The following is a 19515-nucleotide window of genomic DNA, read 5'->3' as shown; positions in this document are numbered from 1 at the left end:
GCTTGGCTATTTAATTCTTTTACAGACATTATTATTATTATTATCATCATTAAATAAATTATCATTAGTTGAATTTAGGTTGTTCAAAAAAAAATTTCATTGATTTTTTTTCATATATGAAACATTGAGTAAAAAATGTTTAAATTTCGTCATCTATTTACGTTATTTATTATTGTTTTTATATTGATTTTTCTGCAATCAATCGAATCAATGATAATGTCGTCAACATATTCGACTAGGATCAAAACTACATGGAATAATGAATCGATTCCTATTGAACAGTACATATCAATTTCTATGCATTATTCGGGTGAAGATTTAATGATATTGATTCATGCACCATTCTACAATGATCCAGTATTACCTGATTGGTCAAAAAAACCCGGTACATTTGATAAACTTTATAATTATGAAGTTGTCGAATTATTTTTATTAAATTCCAATAATGAACATTATCTGGAAATTGAACTTGCTCCACGTGGTCAATATTTACTATTAGAATTGAATGGCTATCGTAATGTTACACGTACACCAATTTCATTGAAATCCTATAATGTAAAAATAACAAACGATAAACATTGGTCAGGTCGTGCAATTGTTTCACATGATGATCTTCCAAATGGTATTGATAAATTTAATGCATACGCTATTCATGGTTCCGGTTCGAATCGAACATATTTATCATTATTTCCGGCTCCTAATAATAATCCAAATTATACTGAACCGGATTTTCATCGATTAGAGCTTTTTCAATCAATTTCATTATTTCGTCCTTATAATTGAAACAGATTAAAATTTTTTTTTCAAATTTTGTTAAATTATCTTTATTTTTATCATAATTAGTAATGCAAAACAATTATAATCATAAATGAATGAATAAATTATTGCAATCGATTATTAAATCATCAAATCATTGATGATTTATTTTAATATGATTTCTATTTCATGTCAGATTTTATTATTGAAAAACAAATTTTCAGATTAATTAGTTAAATTTTAGATTTTATCTGGCATGTGCTTTGCAATATGGTCGTCCACCTTTAGCAAAGAAACTTTGTCCTTCCAAATTATTATGACAAACCGTACAACGGAAACAATTTGAATGATAATTTTGATTTAATGCTTCTACCCAACGATCACCAGCAGCAATTGGATAACCACAGCTAACACATTTTGTAGTGAATAAATCGTTCCAATCTTTTTCACAATATGGAAATGAATCTTCCAGATAGAATTCCGAATTACCGAATGGTTTACGACAATGTGTACAAGTGAAACATTCAGGATGCCATTTTTTTCCCAATGCATTTAGACAATCCTAACAAATAATTTATAAGTTATGATGAAAAATGATTTTCGATATCAACAAAACAAAAATATTACCCCTTTGATCTTTTGAATACATTTAGCACAGCCAGGAGCAAAATGTGATTCATAACAATTTTCACAATACAAACGACCTTGTTCTTCAACAAAACCATTTTGTTCTAAGGAACGTTTGCAAAGATTATTGGCACAGATGAAATGATTTGGGCACCAAGTTTTATTCAATGCCATAATGTATTGACCACTGTTTTGATGAAATAATATTTTTTTGTTGTTGTTTGAATTGATTCAAATTTGAAAAAAAATTTGTTATAACATACCGAATCTGTTGCGAACAATAGCCACAGAATGGAATTACACCACCGGTAAGTTGAGTCTGTAGCATACCTTTACCACGTTTTGGTGCTAATTGATTCCTATCGGTAGTTGATGTCTGTTTACTACCGAATGATGTTGTTGCTGTTGTTTGACGTTGCTGTTGTGCAGCATTATAGTTGGGAGCCGAATAAGCGGACGGAAGCGTTGTCATCGGTTGAGTACCAGCTGGACCTGCAGAACCAATCGGTGGTGGTATCGAATATGATGTCGTTTGGCTAGAAGCATACGTAGCTGTTTTCGGATAAGGCAAATTAATTGGATTCGGATTAAAACCACTACATTGGCTACCAGGTAATCTGGTAGTTGTTGTACGTGTTTCATAGGTATTAGTTGTTAATGAATAATTGCCCGGTGTTGGTGGTAAGCTTGAATAGCATGATTTTGGCCGATTCATTTGTTTAGATAAGGATGCTAATTATTATTGTCATTTTTAATTTTTTTATTATTTATGTATGTGCGAAATTGCGCATAATGCATAATGTATGGAGAAAGATCACGAGAATACGAGATCATCAGGTCATGCACAATGAATTTTTTTTTCATGCACTTACATGATAAATAATCAGCTGCCGGATTAGATGGTTGATTTAGATTTCGTTGCACTGAATTTTTTAAAAAAAAATGCAAAACAAAACAAAATAAAAAACATGCAAGAAAACAAAATAAAAAAATAAGGTAAGCAAAAATCATTGGATAGTAAAAGTGTTTAACCTACCAGTCGAATGAGTTTCAGTTGTATAATTATACGATGATGGTGATGCCATCGATCCATACATTGAATTGCGATTTATTTGACTTGATGCCTAATGATTTTTTTTTCGAAAATAAATTTCCATTTATTAATCTTTTCGGTTTAATTTTTGACTTACAAAGTTTGGTTTCGGTGCAATTGGTGGTGCAACCGGTGAAAATTTCTTTGGCATTGTATTGAAATTCGGTGACGATGATTGAAATCCATTGTGTTGCTGCTGTGTTTGTAAGTTTGTAGACTGATTGTTTTTGGGTTTTGTTTAATTTAAGTTTTTTTTGAAAATAAAATTCATTGATTTACCTGATATGATTGTACGGGTATCGAAATCTCTCTTGGTTGTAATATTGGTGATTGTGGAACTGTATGTGGCGATTGAGATAATGGTGAAATATGTCGTTGTGAGAATCCTATTGGTGCAGGTTTAACTTCCGGTGCACTTGGAAAACCTTGACCACCGGTTTCACCTAATACGGCACGCATCTGTTGGGCATGAATATCGCAATACAATTTATCATTGATATTAAAATAGCCAATATTTTTCAATGAAGTTCCACAGGTAGCACAAACAAAACAATCAGCATGCAATGACTTATTATTAATTCGAACGAATACACCTCTATGTTTTTTTTTCAAAAATTGAAAATTGAATCAAAGAAATAAATTGATTTTTGCATTTGTACTTACACAATCAATCGTTCACAATGTGCACAAACATTACGATTTCGTTCATCTATCTGTTTTTGTGGACTAGGTCCACTTGGAGCCTGTACATGACGTATTGTTGGATGAGCATCACTAGACGATGGATCATGAAAGCCATTTTTTTCAGGTGAATCTGTTAAGCCTTTTCAATGGAACAAGTCAAAAAATTTATAACTAATAACAATATTCAGAATTCAAAATTATTCGAACCTTTTGATTTACGCATCTCTTCTTCTTGAACTAATCGATATACAGCTGAATCTTTATTTACCGGTTGTTCCGGTTTTATGAAATTAATTCTTTTTTTTCAAAATAAAATTATTTATTTTCAATTGATATAATTGAATGAATGAATGAACTTACCCAGTGGCACCGGTTGCCAATACTTGTGAATGTGCATTTAATGTTTCTTCCAATGCTTTATCCGAATATAAATTGATTGGTGAATTAAATTGTTTATGCACCAATTTTGGCCCATTGAATGGTTGAGCTGCTGTATTATGTCCACTTCCGATTGGAACATAATCCTATATTAACAATTTAATAATCATCAATCAATCACATAATTCATAAATATTAATAGTTGATAAAGAATAATAAATACTTCTGGATTTTTAGCCAATGATGTTTTTGTAAAAATTTGTGGCTCCATTGATTGTGCTTTATTTGAATGACGGATATCGAACGAACCGACAGGTGTAACCGTTGGTTTCCAAGTGTTCATCGGACCTCTTTAATGGTATGATGTTATGGTAATATAATAACCGAAGCAATGATGATTATAAGCGTAGAAGAAGAAGAAGCACATCAGTATCAATCACAGCAACAACATTTTTTCAAAAAGAAAACAAGACGATAATACACTAAGTGCTCAGAAAAAAGTGGACACTTTGCAAAATAACATTGCTGTCTATGGGAAAATGGGTTTTTTCAAAAATTTTTAAATCATGTTTGCTGACGGATTTAAGAAAAAATAAAAAATTACTTTTTAGCAGGAGAGTTGTAGTTTTCAAAAATGTAAGAATCAAGTCCCGATTTTCACTTCCGGTACTAGAAGTGGGGCGTCAAAGTTCGCCTTAAAAAAAAAGTTGGCTTTTCTGCCTTTGTCGACACCTAGCGAATTAAAAAATCCCTACAAGTCGGCAAGAGGTTTATGGAAACTTTTCTCACACTTAACCCCTCCATGAATCAATGGAATTCATTAGAAAAAAATCTTTTTTTCATGGTTATGTCCGTTCCAAACCAAATTTTCTTAAGTTTTGCATTTTCTTAGGTAAGTCGATTACATAACAAATCCAAATTGGTAACCTAACATGTCCAGAATCATTCTTTAACAAACTCAAATTGATAACCTAACATAAAGAGAATCATTATTTTTAAATTTAATTTTTAAATTTTTTATTTGACGTGAATATCCGAAATTTCGGATAAACGTTTTCAATAAATTGATTGATTGATTGATGTCCAGCATCATTCTTTAGCAAATCCAAATTGATAACCTAACATGTCCAGCATCATTCTTTAGCAAATCCAAATTGGTAACCTAACAAGTCCAGCATCATTCTTTAGCAAATCCAAATTGATAACCTAACATGTCCAGCATCATTCTTTAGCAAATCCAAATTGGTAACCTACAAAAATGGAAACTCAAGCTTTCGACGATCCCGGCCTGATCCCATGCATCTATTCGACCTAATTTATTGAACGTCTGGACTTGCTGGTCTTTGTTTTCTCAGCATTTTTGGTATTGGACAATCAAGTCTTCTCACTTGTCTTACTTCCCTGGTCAATTGCTTTTTTTTTTTGTTTTGTTTATTATTTTGATGTTTATTTTTTTTTATTTTTGTTTTGTTTTGTTTATTTTGTTTGTTTTTGTTTTTTTTCACGTTTGAATTCCAAACGTGTTTTTTTTTCATTAAAATAATTTGGATTTGCTAAAGAATGATGCTGGACTTGTTAGGTTACCAATTTGGATTTGCTAAAGAATGATGCTGGACATGTTAGGTTATCAATTTGGATTTGCTAAAGAATGATGCTGGACTTGTTAGGTTACCAATTTGGATTTGCTAAAGAATGATTCTGGACATGTTAGGTTACCAATTTGGATTTGTTATGTAATCGACTTACCTAAGAAAATGCAAAACTTAAGAAAATTTGGTTTGGAACGGACATAACCATGAAAAAAAGATTTTTTTCTAATGAATTCCATTGATTCATGGAGGGGTTAAGTGTGAGAAAAGTTTCCATAAACCTCTTGCCGACTTGTAGGGATTTTTTAATTCGCTAGGTGTCGACAAAGGCAGAAAAGCCAACTTTTTTTTTAAGGCGAACTTTGACGCCCCACTTCTAGTACCGGAAGTGAAAATCGGGACTTGATTCTTACATTTTTGAAAACTACAACTCTCCTGCTAAAAAGTAATTTTTTATTTTTTCTTAAATCCGTCAGCAAACATGATTTAAAAATTTTTGAAAAAACCCATTTTCCCATAGACAGCAATGTTATTTTGCAAAGTGTCCACTTTTTTCTGAACAATGTGTGTATAATGGTAATAAATTAAATTTGAAATTTGTCATCCATAAGTATTATTATTACAAATATATAACGGGTGTAATCACAATAGGGGCGGTATAGTCAAATGTAGGTGTGTGTGTGTGTATGTTTGTTTATGTATTAAAAGGATACAACAGTTTTACCTTTCTAAATACAATTCAAGATAATTGCCAGCAGTCAATATTAGATCCTGTGCATCTTTATGTCGTAGTTGATCGCATTCTTTTCCATTTATTTTCAATATAATATCACCTAAACATACACCGGCTTGATCAGCAAGACTTCCTTCCGATACCTATTTAACAGTTTTTGTTTTGGATTTTAATGATGAAAACAAAACACAAATGAGAATTAAATCTAAATAATTTATATAGACCAAATGATGGAGGTCATGGGCGTATTAATCAGAATAATAAATGGAATTTGTGTGTTTTAGTTTAAAATTTCATGATTAAAATGAACATTTTTTTCCCTTGTTTTTTTCAAGATTTTTTTTTGTAACAAACTTGATTTGTATGCATGTGCTTGAGTAGAATACCACCCGGTAAAGAGTTATTTTTGGCCAAAGAAAAAACATTCCATCATGATTATAGGAATGAATCTTAGCCAAAAAAACAAAACAAAATAGCATACATTATTGGTACAAGGGCGCCAACAACAACAGATCAAAAAAAGAAGTGTTTTTCAAATTTAGTTTTCTCATTTCTTACATTCATTATTGAAGAATTGAAAATTTGAGAAACACTTGTTGTGAGTGTTTGTGTATGATAAATCCGGACTGATATATATTGTATGAAACTAAACGCAACAAAAAAAAAGAATTCTTTGAATGAATAAAATGTTGGCAATGGATTTTGTTTGGACATGTAGAAAAAAGAAAAAAAAACACAAACGAACGGATTGCTCCAAATCTATTTTAGCTACTAACTCGTTGACATCATTCGATTAACAAACATTCTGGAAAAAAATAAAGAATTTTTTTTTCATTAACAAAAATAACACCGAGTAATGGAATGATGATTTGATTGACAAAAACAAAAAACAAAACAAAACTTAAAATATTTAAAATTAGCTAATTCAATTTGATCACAACCAAACAAAACAAAATTAAAATTGATAATAGCTAAATGCATCTGAAAAAAAAGATTGATGTAGATATTGGCACCATACAGAATGGTTGATATTTTCATTCATGACTTTTCAATCCAAATATTGTATTCTCTACACATGAATATATGAATAGCAAGCCAAAAAATTATTTATTTTTATTAGCTTCTATTGTTTCGAGAAAAAAAACATTAAATAATTCTGGATCCAAGAATAGCCATGAATTCGGGTCATCGATCATCACACATAATACAATGATGATGATGATGATAACTATTGGCTTATAATCAACATATATAGATTTGATTTCAGTAGAAATTTCTAGCAAAAAAAAAAATACCATAACATATTTATCATTATAGAACATATGTCTAAACAACCGAAAATAACAACAAATTTGTTTTTTGAATGTTTTTCCTATTCACCCGATAGATATATCGCAATTTTTTTTTGTTATTTCTATCGATATTTTTCATGTAAACATCGTTGATGTTGGAATTTAATTTTTCTACAAAAAAATCGAAATGAAATGAAAAGAAATTCATTTGATATGTTCAATAAGCTAGATCTTTTGCCAAATTCTAAACAAATCATTAAACATAACATTGCACTTACCTTGGCCATTGATAATGGCATGGAAAATTCTTGGCCACCTTGAAGACGAAAACCCCATGGTGTTGATTGATCCGAACGCATCAATTTTGCTGTGACAAATGTTCCTGTTGCCATTATTATTATTATTATTTAGGTTTTATTATCGTATTCGTTGCCAAATCAATTGTTGTGTTTGAAAATTTTATTGATTATTTATTCTGATCTGTTTCTGAATAGTAGGCGTAGCACAGAATTTTGCTCTTTCCTTAAAGAAACATTCAAATCAATCAATCATAAATCGATTTATAAATCAATTGTTTTTCGTATGTATAACACCCGCATACGAATAAACATTGAAGTTTTTTTAAGTTTTTTTAAACAAATGTTAAATAATTTTTTCGTATAATTTCAATTTTCGAATCGGTATTCAATGACGATGCTATTGCTGTTGCTTTTGCTGTTGATGATGTTGATGATGATGATGATGATGGCAATGATTCGTTTGATTTGAGACGTTAACGAGACAGTTTACAATTTTATCACAGACATATACTATTCAATTATTCATGGAAAATCATGATCAAAAACCAAAAAAAATGAACTGATGAACTTTTTCTTAATGTTGCACAAAGCATTTAGCTATAATCAAAAATGGCATCATTGAATTCTTACATTCATCATCATGACACATTCGACGACGTCATCATCAATTGTTGATGGTGATGATGATGATGATGATCAACGACAAAATCAAGACATCAAACTAAAAGAATTTGAAAGAGTTACAGGAAAAAAAATTACAAGAATTTAGTTTTATGCGCATGAATAATGAAGAGATATCAAGGAAACATCATCACCAGTTAACCCGAATTTGAATATAATATGAAAAATATACTGTTGAACAAAACACTGTTGCAAACTTTATTTTTTTTTCGATCAGAATGAATAAACTTATTCAAATCATATTGCAATCATCAATTGAACATGTATGAAAAATGTACAGCAAGAAAGAGAAAACCATCAAGAGAAAACAAAATCCTGCCTCTGTTTATTCAAATTGTATGAACCATTTGATGAAATGAACAAAAAAAAAAATAAATCCAATAGAGCAAACACAAACACCAAAAAAATATATGATGTTTATAGCTGATTCGGCGCGATTCATTTTGTATTATTATATCAATCCGGAAAATGATTTTCGTTTTGAATTAAAATTTTTTTCTTTATCGACATGATCTATCGATTCATTACTGTTACTGGATATGGATTTATTATGTTAAATATGGAATATATTGATAATGACAATTTTCTTTGATTAGTAAACACTAATTAAAATTAATTGTAAATCGATTCTGTCGAACAATTTAGGAGATTGAATGTGAATAATTGCAATTCAATGATGATGATTTTATTTGCCATGAACCAAATATTTTTTTTTGTTGTTGCAGACATCATATCACACCCAAACACTGTTATTCCATAAACAATTCAATTGAATTGTTTATTTTGAAAAAAAATAAACTCTTTTCCATGTTCAGCTATATGCGAAGAGGAAAAAGAATATATTAGCAATGTAAATGTATTTATTCACTAATTATAATGTAATAAGGTTTTTTTTCTGCTCAAAATAATTTCTCACTGACAATTCTGAAAATAAAAAAATCTTTTTGTTATCATCGTTGATGATGATGATGTTCGCCATTTTTTTTCTACAAGAATCAAAACATTTGATTCTTATCTTGTAAACATGTTTGAAAAAATCTTAAATCTCAAATGTAATGATGTAAAGAATGTACAAAAAAAAAGATTTGATATGATTGATATGATGGTGTGATATAGATAGAAATGATTTATTTCAGTCGATCTAGTTTCCATAAGCAAAACAAAGTTTTATATTCAGTTTCATTATCAATGAAATAAGATTCTAAATGAAACATTGATGAATCTGTGAAGAAAAAAACTTTGATGCCTTTTTTGAACATTGATTTTTTTTTATTATCATTATCATCACCAGCATGATCAATTATCATTGTTATTATCACAAAAATAATCATATATATGATTATAATCAGAATTGATTGTTAATTTCTTAGTTTTGTTTTGTTGTTCATTATGATTATGAAATATATGTTTGTGTGTGAACAGGCAAAAAAGAATAGAAACAGAAAAAAAACTTTAACTATTAATGGGAAAGGCAAAAATAATAAGATGGTTGATTAAGTGAAAAAAAGATTTTTTTTTCGTCTAATTTGGTTTATATGATTTAAAAATCTTGTATCATTCCTGTTGTTGCAATAAATTGTGTTCCAGGCGGTGTACGATAAGTATTGGGTACATGTGAGCTAATCCAACCGGGGGCTGGACTTTGTTCACGACTTGGATTATATGCATAATTTGTGTCATCATTTTCATCCGGTATATAACCGGATCTACCGGCTGGTGTTGCATTGCTTGGTGGTGGCCAAATACGAGTTGATGAACGTACACGGCCATAATTAACAAATGGTGAACTAGGACGATCACCATAACCAAAATCACGATCAACAGATTGTGCTCGACTTGGTGGCCATGCATATTCTTGATTATGTGGTGAATCTAGAAAATTAGATTTTTGGAATAAAATGTTTATGATAATTATTCATACATGACAAACAATGTATCAAACATAAATCATATATCATTGTTAAATTTTTAAAAACAGGCTTACCTCGACCTTCAACATATGCACCTTTATGTACATTCGGTAATGGTGGTGGCCATACTGGACGAATTTTTCTTCGCTCAATACCGGATAATGATGGTCGTAAATTTTTAATTGTCGGCGGTGTTTGATTAATATATGTTTGCATTTGTCTTGTCTGTGATGGTAACAATTGATCAACATTTGGAATATTCACAATAGGTAATGGATCTTTCCAATCACGATCCGAACTAATTGAATTTAATCGTTGTCGTTGATTGACGCCAAAATATTTTTTCTCATTATTAACCGGTTGTACACCATGATTACCAATCGGTTCGATTGATTTTACCATTGTATGATTTGTATTTGATAAGCCAAATATTTTTTTATTCGAATCAACACGAATAGGATTGTTATTTGTATCGTTAAAATTGAAATTTCTACCAATTGTAGGTGTTGATGGTGTTGATTGTGTAACTTGTTGCATCAATTGTTGTTGTGGTTGCTGTTGAGGAAATGCCGGTGATAATGATGAATAGTTTGACGATGGTGTTGTCACTGACAGTGAATGATTCAACAGCATTCGACTCGGAGATTTTGATGGTGAGCGTGGATTGATACCAAAAACACGCATATCTTTTCGAGGTTGTCCAGGTTGTGTTGCTTCTGGACGTATAAGTTTTTGTTGTTGTTGCTGCTGTTGATTAGATCTTTGTATAATATTGTTATTTGGTTCAGGACTTTGTATAGGTTTAAATTGTCCGATTGCAGAATCAGGTGATGGACTATTAAACGATTGTGGTGATTGAATGCCTAAAAAAAGGGTCAAGATCAATTTGATGAATAATTATCGAGAAATTTACCTTGATTTCCATTTAGCATTGGTGGTGGGACCATCATTTGCATTTGTACCTGTGTTGGCTGAATACCAACTTGATAATTGCCGGACATTATTTGATTGGGCTGTTGCTGTTGTAATTGTGGTTGCTGCTGTTGTTGTTGTTGTTGATAATGTGAATAAATAGGTGGCTTGAATGGAATTGGTGGAAAATGTGGTGGACGTTCCATATGAGGTACATCCGATCTTTCCGAAATAATTTCTACGTTTCTTTCAATTCGTGGTTCAACATCACGACCATCATCGCTATTTCAACAAAAATAAGAATTTATAATCAAAAGCTATTTTGATAGAATAATACTTACCAAAGAATAAATAGATCAATACAATGTGTACATCGAAGAATAATTTGTTGAACTTCATCATGTGTAAGGCCACGTAAAGAAATGTTTCCAATTCGAACTAATTCATCACCTTCAGAAAGGCCACCCAAATAAGCTAAACTATCTGGTGTGACCTAATCATCAATTGACAATTCAATATTGATTTTTTATGAAATAAAAAAACAACATCAACCTACTTTTTGTATCTGAAATGGTTGACCAATTTCAGCACCACCACCTAAACGGAAACCCCAAGCTTGGCTTGGATTCGGTCGTCGTAATGTTACCAAAGTTGGTTTTTTAAAAGGTGGCATGTTTTTTTTAAAAATTTATGACTTTTATGAGTTATTAAATGAATCAATCAAATTTGATAGAATTGAGTATTACTATGAATAAATCACATAATATAAATCAAAATCGTTCGACGGCGGTTTGCTTTGTGTTTTGGTAATCGAGGAAAAAAAACCAAAAAGGAAAAAGATAAAAACAAAAGAACCGATATTCATGTATTAAAAATGATCTCTTTTACTTTTTTTTCCAGTCGAAATTGTAATGATGTCAATTGTTGTTGTTATTGTCGTCGTCGATGATGTTTTTTCACATTTTCATTTTTCATCCAAGACGAGCAATTCTATGTAATGAGAATTGTAATAGTCGAAAAATTCCTATTTTAATTTTAGAATCAACAATCAATGTTGATGACGATGACACTGTTGACGTTTATGATGATGATGATGATGAGAATGTTGTTTCTAACATTTGTCACCAATTTTTTTTTCTTTTCTTTTTTTTGATTATCCACTTGATTCGCAAATTTTCGCTTACACTCATCAACAAAATAAAACAATTTGATCTTTGAAAATTCTTGCACATTAAAAATTGTTCGTGAATTTGGTAAATAAATACCGATACGCTCATATCATTGCTCGATGATATTTTAATATGAATCACAAACGATTCATATGTCTATAATAACACATTCCTCGCCATCACTGATCATTTTTTTAAAAAAAAGCAACCGAATCTGGGCAAAATATATTGTGTGCCTGTATGATGAGAAAAAAACAGAAACATTCTTAAGCCAATTATTACCGCAATATACAGCTAAACCATATGTGTTGCCAAATTTATTAGCAATGCCAATTGCACAGTGGTAATTCTTATTATTTTTTTTTCACCGTTTTGATAATTATTTTTTGTATCTTAGAACAGGAATTTTTTTCGCTCTGCTAATATGAACTTGGCCTAATTCCAAAATTTTAGTTTGTCTTTTTGATTGATTGATATTTTATTGAATAAAAATCGAAATCTACCAATAAAAAAGAACAAGGCCATTATGATCATTATGTTTTCGTGTTTTTTTTCATTGTTCTGTTCGATTCAGAATGCGGCGAAAAACAAATTTTTTTTAAAATTCCGAATCTAAAATTTTAAAATTGTTTTATTCATTCCGATGATAAAAGGTGGCAGCACATTATGAATGGTTTGAAAAAAAAGAATTTTTCAAGTGATCACAGCGCTGATGAACACAAGCCACGTGTTTTCTTATTTAATAATTTCGTCATTTGAAGATAAAATAATTTTTGGCAGGTGATTGATTTTCTAATAATTTTACGATTCCTTGGAAAAGAATTTGATTCTGATATATAAAATATTTCAAAATGGTTACTGCTGAAGCTGAAAAAGTTGACATCACTGATAGTGAACAGAAAATTATCGATCAAGTTGAGGTAAGTTCATTGTGTTAGCATGTTGTTTTTTCTTTGATGAAAAAATTTTCAATTTTGTTTTTCATCAAAGTATTATTTTAGTGACATTAATCTACGTCATGATAAATTTATGAAATATCAATTAAGAGAAAATAATGGCTGGTTTCCATTGGATAAATTAATGACATTCAACAAATTGAAAGCATTGTCAACGGATAAAAATGTTATCTTGGATGCATTGAAAAAATCACCAAATGGTCTGATCGAATTGAGTGAATGTGAAACAAAATTGAAAAGAATTAAACCATTGCCCGAATTTACACCTGAATATACTAAACAATTGAATCTTCGTACGTTACATTTGAAAGGATTTCCAAAAGATTCTACATTTGAACAATTGAAAACGTTTTGTAGTCAATATGGTGAAATAGATTCGATTGAAATGCGTAGACGTGATGGCAATTTTAAAGGATGTATTATGGTTGTATTTAAGGATCAAGCAACTGCAGATAAAGTTCTTGCAATCGATGGTCTTAAATATAATGATATTGAATTGTTGAAAGAAAATAAGGAACGATATTTTGAACGTAAAAGACTTTTTCTCGAATCGATCCGTAATAAAAAGAAGAATAAAAAATCTACCGAAGAAGGTATAATCAAAACAGAAGGAGCAATCATGAAGATTACTGATTTGTCCACAGAAACCAAATATATTCAAATAAAAAATGAATTATCTAAACATTCCAAAGTAGCATTCGTAACGGCTATTGGTGAATCACGTCAATGTATGGTTCGATTTGATGAAAAAAATGGTGCAAAACGAGCATTGAAAGCTTTGCGCGAACAATCTATCAAAAAAGATACAGTCAATGATGATGGTGATGCGAAAAATGATGAAAAAGATGATAAAGAAAAAACTGAAGATAAAAATGAAGATAATAAAAATAAGGAAGAAAAAAATGATGAAAAGGCTGAAGATAAGGAAGATAAAACTGATGAAAAAGCTGAAAATAATAATGATTCCAATGGCAAAGAAAAAAATGACGATGAAGAAGATTTGACCAAAGAATTTGCCGTTGAACTTTGCGGACAAAATATTAAGGTTTCATTAGTAAGCGGCGAAGACGAGAAGAATTATTGGATCGATTTCAATCAAAGCCGACAACAATCAAATATGGAACGTTCGAAAAAGAATAAATGGCAAAGTAAGTTAATTTTTTTTCTAATTTCCGATGATAAAATTAAATCATTGAATGATAATTTTTTTAGAAGGTAAAAAACGTCATTTTGACAATAAAGGTCGAGATGCTGACCAAGAGCCGAAGAAAAAGATGGCAAAAGTGGAAGAATAATGATGAGAATTTCGACAAATTACAAGATACATTCAAATCTTTTACACAAATCTTTTGAACAGATTCAAATAATACTATGATTTATTCTTTTTTTATTTAGTAACTGCATTATTTCATGATATTTGCTAATAAAGACAAAATACTTTGAGTTTAATTATGATTATTTGTTTTGTTTATCAATTGAGTTCGGCACGAATTTTCGTATACAATGGATAAAATTCAATTGATTTTCGTACGTATGTTTGATTCAATGTGGAAAGGCCATCGATAGACATCCTTCCTAAAACATCGGCCAATAATTTTTGGCGTTCAACATTTGATGGTCCATCATGACCATGTTTAATCATTATGCATCGAGCAACATCGGATGGATATCGTTCGATTAGACCAAATTGATGTTGTACTCGTTGATAGAAATCATCATCTTCACCACCCCATCCACTATACAGATTTGAATAACCATTTACTTGACGAAATTGTTCAGCACTTATAGTAATAGCACCACCAAACAATGTTGGATAAATTAGAACAAAACGAAATTTATCAAGATAAGAGCACAAATGTTTGGGCAATTTAGTACAGGAATATGTCTGTTCAATATTCATAGGTAATATATCGACATCATGAAATATAAAACAATCAATTTTAGAATCAAGACCAATTGATTCTTGAAAACCAATGTTCAACAGATTGGCTCGGTTAAATGGTTTATCATCAGCCTGTTCAATAATAAAAATCTGATAATCGATTTGATTTTGTTTGATAAGAAAACTGTGCATATGTTGTAAGAATATTTTTAAATGCTCGGTTCGATTACGAAAAGGCACAATAATTGCAACACGTTGTTTATGTTTCGAATCACAGTGATTACTATATTGGCCACCATTATTAACAGCGGCTAATTGTTCAGAATTATTAAAATATCCGTAGGCTATAAAAAATGAATGGAAGACGAATGCGACAAATAAACTAAATAAATATATTATAACAAATAAAAATCATACCATTTTTGTGCAAATCAAATTGTTTGTGCGGACATAATAGTTTTGGTGGTTGAATTTCAACATAACCAAAATGATATGAATTCGGTAAAGTAAGCGGAAATAAAAAGGTGACTAGAAGTATGAATATGATGAATTTTTCAACAAAATTCAATCGATCATTCCATTTTAACAATGTGATCCGTAAATTGGTCCATATGGACATTTTATTATTGTTGAATTGTTGACAAATTCCATACGGAAAAAAAATTCATTTCAAAAAAAAAGGAAAAAATATGCTCACCAAAAATTCGCGTAACGTTGTTCTTGAATCTGTCATTTTTTTTGTCTTTCAGAATAATTCTTCACAGCGCTGTCAAAATTCGAATTTTAATTGTTCGAACAGAAATCGACATTTTCTAAGAAAAAAAAATTCCGTCCGGAAATTGTAATTATTTTTATTCGATAAATTCATTTATTTACTGATTAATTGACTTTTTTAAATTTTTAAAATTTGAATAAATGTTTTATTTAATGTGTTCAGAGTAAAATTTTTGTTATAAATGAAAATGAAAATGATAATTAAATTTCGTAAAAATAAGTCAGTTTGCCTGTTTGGTTTTTGACTAGTTCAATGCAATGTTCAATGATTTTTTTTTGTTATTATTCATTTTTCATTATTTATTCTTTGTTCATTTTCTGTTGTTATTGAATCATCAAATTGTTGCCGTTGCTGTTGTTGTTCGGATTTATTGCCCACGTTTTCAATGATCACAATCTGATTATATTGTTTCCAACGTGAAAATATTGAAAAATATAATCGTAATTGAAATACAATAAATATAATACCACAAATAAGACCAATGGTAATTACCTGTAAAACAAAATTTTTCATATTAATAGGTAAGATCGCAAAAAAATATAATAAAACAAAAATAACTTACCACCATTTTGATCCAGAATTTCCAACCAAGACGATTCGATATTTCTAATGATGCACGTTCAGCAATCACCCATATTGACCAAAATACACAGATCATTGATATCAGATTGAAAGAAACATGAAGGAATAGTTTACGTCGTTCACTATTGGTCATATTTAGACATTTCCACTTTTTTTGTTTGTTTATATTATTGAAAAACAAAAAATATTTTAATTGATTGACAACGAGAGAAAAAAAATTGACATACCTGTAATAATGGTTTATTTTTGGTTTTAAGTTTAAAATTATATTTACAAAGTTCACAATAACGATGATTAGATGAACGAATCCAATGTTGTAAACAATTATGATGTACATATTGTAATGTACCTGTACAATAACATGGTGTTATTAAAAAAAATGGATCATCAAATTGATTTTTAATATCTGTATCACAATAATTAAAATTTAATTTTAAATCTTTCATATTTTTCGATGATAATGATAAAGTTTCGGCTAAATCTTCATTTGAACAATGACAAATTCGACAAATTGGTAAATTCATTGAATCCGATGATGAATTCATTATGATAATATTGTTCGATTCTTTTCCCATTATTAATGATTGATTTGATGATTGAATAATGTTTCGATTTAGATTCGAATCATTATCATCAATCGATATTATTGTCGACATTGAATTTTTATTCGTAGTTGTTGCCGTAATCGCCGTCGTTTTTTCAATATTTTCATTCGATGTTTGTGATCGAATAGTTTCGTTTTGAACGAAAACAATTTTCGATACATCTTTTTGTCGTCCCATTAGAGTTATTATAAATGTTTAGCTATGGTTATGTTGTTGAATGTAACGAAATGAAGTGAAGAAAAAAAAATGTAAAGCACAAAGAATTAGTTAATGATGTTGAATTTGAAAACATTTACACACATAAACTACATATATATGAATGTGGAAAAAAACAACCGGAAATTAAAACCACGACAACAACAACAACAACAAAGGTAAAATGTTGATCAAATGGATAAAATTATTTTGAAGATAATTTCGAAGATAATTTCCATTATTATTCTCTATGGCAAAGAGATTTGATTTTAAGCTAGTTTGATTTTAACCATGGTCACAAATCTTTTGTGTAGATCTATTATAAAGATGAAAATAAAAAAGCATAGAGAAAAATATATTGGAACAGGATTTTTTTCTTCTTCTTCTTCTTCATCCACCCAACATCTTCATCAATACATTATGTAATACGTAGGCAAAAAATCAAAGCAAAACAAAACAAAAAATCCATTGAAGAATAAGGTCAGAAACGTATCAAACCTTTTTGTTGCCGTTGTTGTTGTTGTTCATCGAACATAATAATAATTTACCGTTACAATCCTGTTTTGCTTACCGTTCAATTATATAATCGAATGACAAATTCCATACAGACATATACGCATAAATTGTCCATCCACAACGCCCAAAATAACCAACAACAACAACAACAACAAACCAACCATTCATTTAACCAACCAAACATTATTTAAACAGCATTTGAATTTGGCGATATAACGAAAAAAGAAATTCAAAAAAAAAAATATTCAGGCCGTTTACCTCTCATTCGGTCTTTCCTTGTCTCTCTCTCTCATATACCATCAAACAATATATTATATATACGATATGTTTGTTTGTGTATGTTGTTGTTTTTTACAAGTAAAACTAGCCTTATAGGGTTTATATCATCATCATCATCAACGGAAAAAAATCCAGTTTTGAATTTCAACAAAAACATCTTGTTCTTGTTCTTTGCTTCCTTGTTATATTGTCAATTTACAATTTTTTTCCTTTCTTTCTTTCACATTCAATTCTCCATTCATTATCATTATTAACGAAAGAAAGATTCGATGTATTTTTTGTTTTTGGCTCAATCGATTTCATTTCAGCAAATGTGATGATGATGGTACATAAGGAAAACGAATCGAATGAACGAATGAAAACAAAATCAAAATGGATGGATATATACAGATGATGCATTTGTATTAATGTAATGTTGATGATGATGATCATGATTTTAGTTATGATAATGAAAAGTTTTTTTTGTATGATTGATTGATTGATTGATTGACATGGTATCCAAAATGATATGAATGTATAAAGTTACATAGTTACGAAAAAAAAAGTTTATAAATTTCAAGTTTATTTATTAGATATTTTTGAAGGAAAACCTTGAATATTTTGTTTTAAATTTAAAAATTTTTGAGAAATTTCAGTATTTTTTTTCTTCCAAATTTAAAAAAAATCAAGATTATTATAATGATTCGGATGTATTTTTTTTCCCATTATTGGTTTCCATTTTTTTTTCCAAAATAATCGATCACACAATATTTTGTGTTGTGTGTGTGTGAGGAAACTATGGCAACTTAATAATTTTATTTCTGTTTTGTTTAGTTGATGATAATTTGTTAAAACATTTAATTTTTATTTGGAAAAGTAATTCTACGTTTTTTATTTGTTTGTTGGTTTTCAATATGATTATCAAACAAACAAAAAAAATGATTAATTCGAATTCGAATTCGAATATATTCTTTAGCCATGGATGTAGATACAGTTGTATTTTTTAGTGAACACATTGTGTTTATATAGATTTTTTTTTAAAACGAAAATAAAGGTACCTCTCTTATTTTTAGTACTCACGTACTATTTTATTCGAATTATCATTGCTATTGCACCACTGTTTCAATACCTTTTTACATTCAAAAGATACTCATAAAATTCAATAAAAAAAACCTACGTAAAAACTAATTATAATCATATTCAATTAATAATCACATGTTTCAAAACAAAAACAAAAACTGCATGCAACATTAAGAAAAAAAAAAATATTGTAGGATATACCTATTTTCAAATCTATTTATGATTCATTCGTCATATTAAGATTACAATTCATTTATTAAAGAAAAAATTGTTTGTCATTGAATTATTATCATATTATCATATTTGTCCTCGTCGTCGTTTTTTTTTCTTTGAAAATTATTGTGTTGATACTGATACTGGATGATGACGATGATCCGGTATAAGTAACAAACAAAAAAATATTGAAATCGAAATGTGATACACAAAAAAACAACAATATCCATTATATAGCAGTGCTATAGAAAAAAAACTGAATCACATGTTTGATATTTCTTTGTTGTTTGTTTATTATCCAATCGAAATCTTACATGTGATATTTGTTTT

At 29.5% G+C, this 19515-nt stretch overlaps 6 protein-coding genes across 10 annotated transcripts; 2 read left to right on the top strand and 4 right to left on the bottom strand.

The window, feature by feature from the left end:
• The first annotated feature begins 8 nt into the window (after window positions 1-8).
• LOC113790569 (UPF0462 protein C4orf33 homolog) lies at window positions 9-930 on the top strand. The gene has a single exon (XM_027340254.2). The coding sequence runs from the start codon at window positions 136-138 to the stop codon at window positions 781-783; it is 648 nt and encodes a 215-aa protein (XP_027196055.2). The 5' UTR covers window positions 9-135; the 3' UTR covers window positions 784-930.
• Window positions 931-935: 5 nt separating this feature from the next.
• On the bottom strand, window positions 936-8151 carry Zasp52 (Z band alternatively spliced PDZ-motif protein 52). Of its 3 annotated transcripts, none has more exons than XM_027340243.2 (13): window positions 7431-8150; window positions 5852-6003; window positions 3762-3888; window positions 3521-3684; window positions 3368-3456; window positions 3140-3299; window positions 2756-3071; window positions 2574-2693; window positions 2420-2507; window positions 2256-2306; window positions 1647-2115; window positions 1384-1570; window positions 936-1318 (listed from the first exon to the last, which is right to left on the bottom strand). In XM_027340243.2, exons 1-13 carry the CDS (start codon window positions 7542-7544, stop codon window positions 1004-1006), a joined length of 2352 nt encoding a protein of 783 aa, XP_027196044.2. In that variant the 5' UTR covers window positions 7545-8150; the 3' UTR covers window positions 936-1003. The 3 variants fall into 3 exon arrangements, with proteins under 3 accessions (XP_027196044.2, XP_075677928.1, XP_075677929.1); XM_075821813.1 differs by having other exon boundaries at window positions 1647-1935; XM_075821814.1 differs by lacking the exon at window positions 2256-2306 and having other exon boundaries at window positions 1647-1935; window positions 7431-8151.
• A 1219-nt stretch (window positions 8152-9370) lies between these two features.
• Window positions 9371-12124, bottom strand: LOC113790572 (uncharacterized). 2 transcript variants are annotated; one of them, XM_075821820.1, is made up of 6 exons: window positions 11843-12124; window positions 11511-11748; window positions 11296-11447; window positions 10956-11236; window positions 10117-10905; window positions 9371-10004 (listed from the first exon to the last, which is right to left on the bottom strand). In XM_075821820.1, the coding sequence occupies exons 2-6, from the start codon at window positions 11625-11627 to the stop codon at window positions 9673-9675; spliced, it is 1671 nt and encodes a 556-aa protein (XP_075677935.1). In that variant the 5' UTR covers window positions 11628-11748; window positions 11843-12124; the 3' UTR covers window positions 9371-9672. The 2 variants fall into 2 exon arrangements, with proteins under 2 accessions (XP_075677935.1, XP_027196058.2); XM_027340257.2 differs by lacking the exon at window positions 11843-12124 and having other exon boundaries at window positions 11511-11823.
• Window positions 12125-12816: 692 nt separating this feature from the next.
• On the top strand, window positions 12817-14528 carry LOC113790585 (lupus La protein homolog). The gene is made up of 3 exons (XM_027340271.2): window positions 12817-13043; window positions 13114-14227; window positions 14292-14528. Exons 1-3 carry the CDS (start codon window positions 12975-12977, stop codon window positions 14372-14374), a joined length of 1266 nt encoding a protein of 421 aa, XP_027196072.2. The 5' UTR covers window positions 12817-12974; the 3' UTR covers window positions 14375-14528.
• Window positions 14438-15711, bottom strand: LOC113790588 (beta-1,4-galactosyltransferase 1-like). The gene is made up of 2 exons (XM_027340276.2): window positions 15379-15711; window positions 14438-15305 (listed from the first exon to the last, which is right to left on the bottom strand). The coding sequence occupies exons 1-2, from the start codon at window positions 15578-15580 to the stop codon at window positions 14551-14553; spliced, it is 957 nt and encodes a 318-aa protein (XP_027196077.2). The 5' UTR covers window positions 15581-15711; the 3' UTR covers window positions 14438-14550.
• A 140-nt stretch (window positions 15712-15851) lies between these two features.
• On the bottom strand, window positions 15852-19299 carry LOC113790587 (E3 ubiquitin-protein ligase MARCHF8-like). 2 transcript variants are annotated; one of them, XM_027340274.2, is made up of 4 exons: window positions 19174-19299; window positions 16546-17122; window positions 16299-16466; window positions 15852-16228 (listed from the first exon to the last, which is right to left on the bottom strand). In XM_027340274.2, exons 2-4 carry the CDS (start codon window positions 17098-17100, stop codon window positions 16022-16024), a joined length of 930 nt encoding a protein of 309 aa, XP_027196075.2. In that variant the 5' UTR covers window positions 17101-17122; window positions 19174-19299; the 3' UTR covers window positions 15852-16021. The 2 variants fall into 2 exon arrangements, with proteins under 2 accessions (XP_027196075.2, XP_027196074.2); XM_027340273.2 differs by lacking the exon at window positions 19174-19299 and adding an exon at window positions 17690-17884 and having other exon boundaries at window positions 15855-16228.
• Between the last annotated feature and the right edge of the window lie 216 nt (window positions 19300-19515).

This window comes from Dermatophagoides pteronyssinus, unplaced genomic scaffold (assembly GCF_027571235.1).
Source record: "Dermatophagoides pteronyssinus isolate colony J.1.1.1.1 unplaced genomic scaffold, Derpt_VIB-CSIC_2022.12 sq0013, whole genome shotgun sequence".
NCBI lineage: Eukaryota > Metazoa > Arthropoda > Arachnida > Sarcoptiformes > Pyroglyphidae > Dermatophagoides > Dermatophagoides pteronyssinus.
Note: the sequence above shows the minus strand (reverse complement) of the source record. Positions and strands in the feature narration are given on the sequence as shown.